The sequence below is a fragment of the Tupaia chinensis genome, unplaced genomic scaffold (genome assembly GCF_000334495.1).
Source record: "Tupaia chinensis unplaced genomic scaffold, TupChi_1.0 Scaffold148108_1, whole genome shotgun sequence".
Taxonomy (NCBI): Eukaryota; Metazoa; Chordata; class Mammalia; order Scandentia; family Tupaiidae; genus Tupaia; species Tupaia belangeri.
Window position 1 is genome coordinate 1,180,320 of NW_006207959.1, and position 381 is coordinate 1,180,700.

At 73.0% G+C, this 381-nt stretch overlaps 1 protein-coding gene across 1 annotated transcript in view; it reads left to right on the top strand.

Annotated features, from left to right (window-relative positions):
• The first annotated feature begins 11 nt into the window (after positions 1-11).
• The window catches only part of LOC102499063 (junctophilin-2-like), a 4,649-nt gene continuing 4,279 nt past the window's right edge, over positions 12-381 (top strand). Inside the window, 1 exon segment of the mRNA XM_014584890.2 lies at positions 12-375. Coding sequence (XP_014440376.1) covers positions 46-375 — 330 coding nt within the window. The 5' untranslated portion in view covers positions 12-45.

Here is a 381-nt window from a genome sequence, read left to right on the forward strand (position 1 = left end):
CCGAAGCCGCCAGGGACCGCCCACCGCCCGCCTGGTCGCCCGCAGATGTCGCTGCCCCTCCGGCTGCCCCACTGCTATCCGGCACGACCACAGCGCGCCGTCCTTCTGTTCCCTTACTTCCGCGCCCCGGTCACGCCCCCGCCGTCTCCTGCCTACCTCCCCGGCATCGACCCGGTGCACAAAGGCGGCGCCCCGGAGGACTGCTCGGAGGAAGAGGAGGCCTGGATCTACGCCATAGGCTACCCCGGTCGCGGCCTGAATGGCGATGCCTGCGCCAGCCCCCAGGGCCGAGAGTCTCCAGGCCTGCCTCGCGCCCGCCACGCCCCCAGGTCCCTATCTCCGCCCGCCGAGGCCCCTTCTACTGTCCGACCTGCGGCGTCC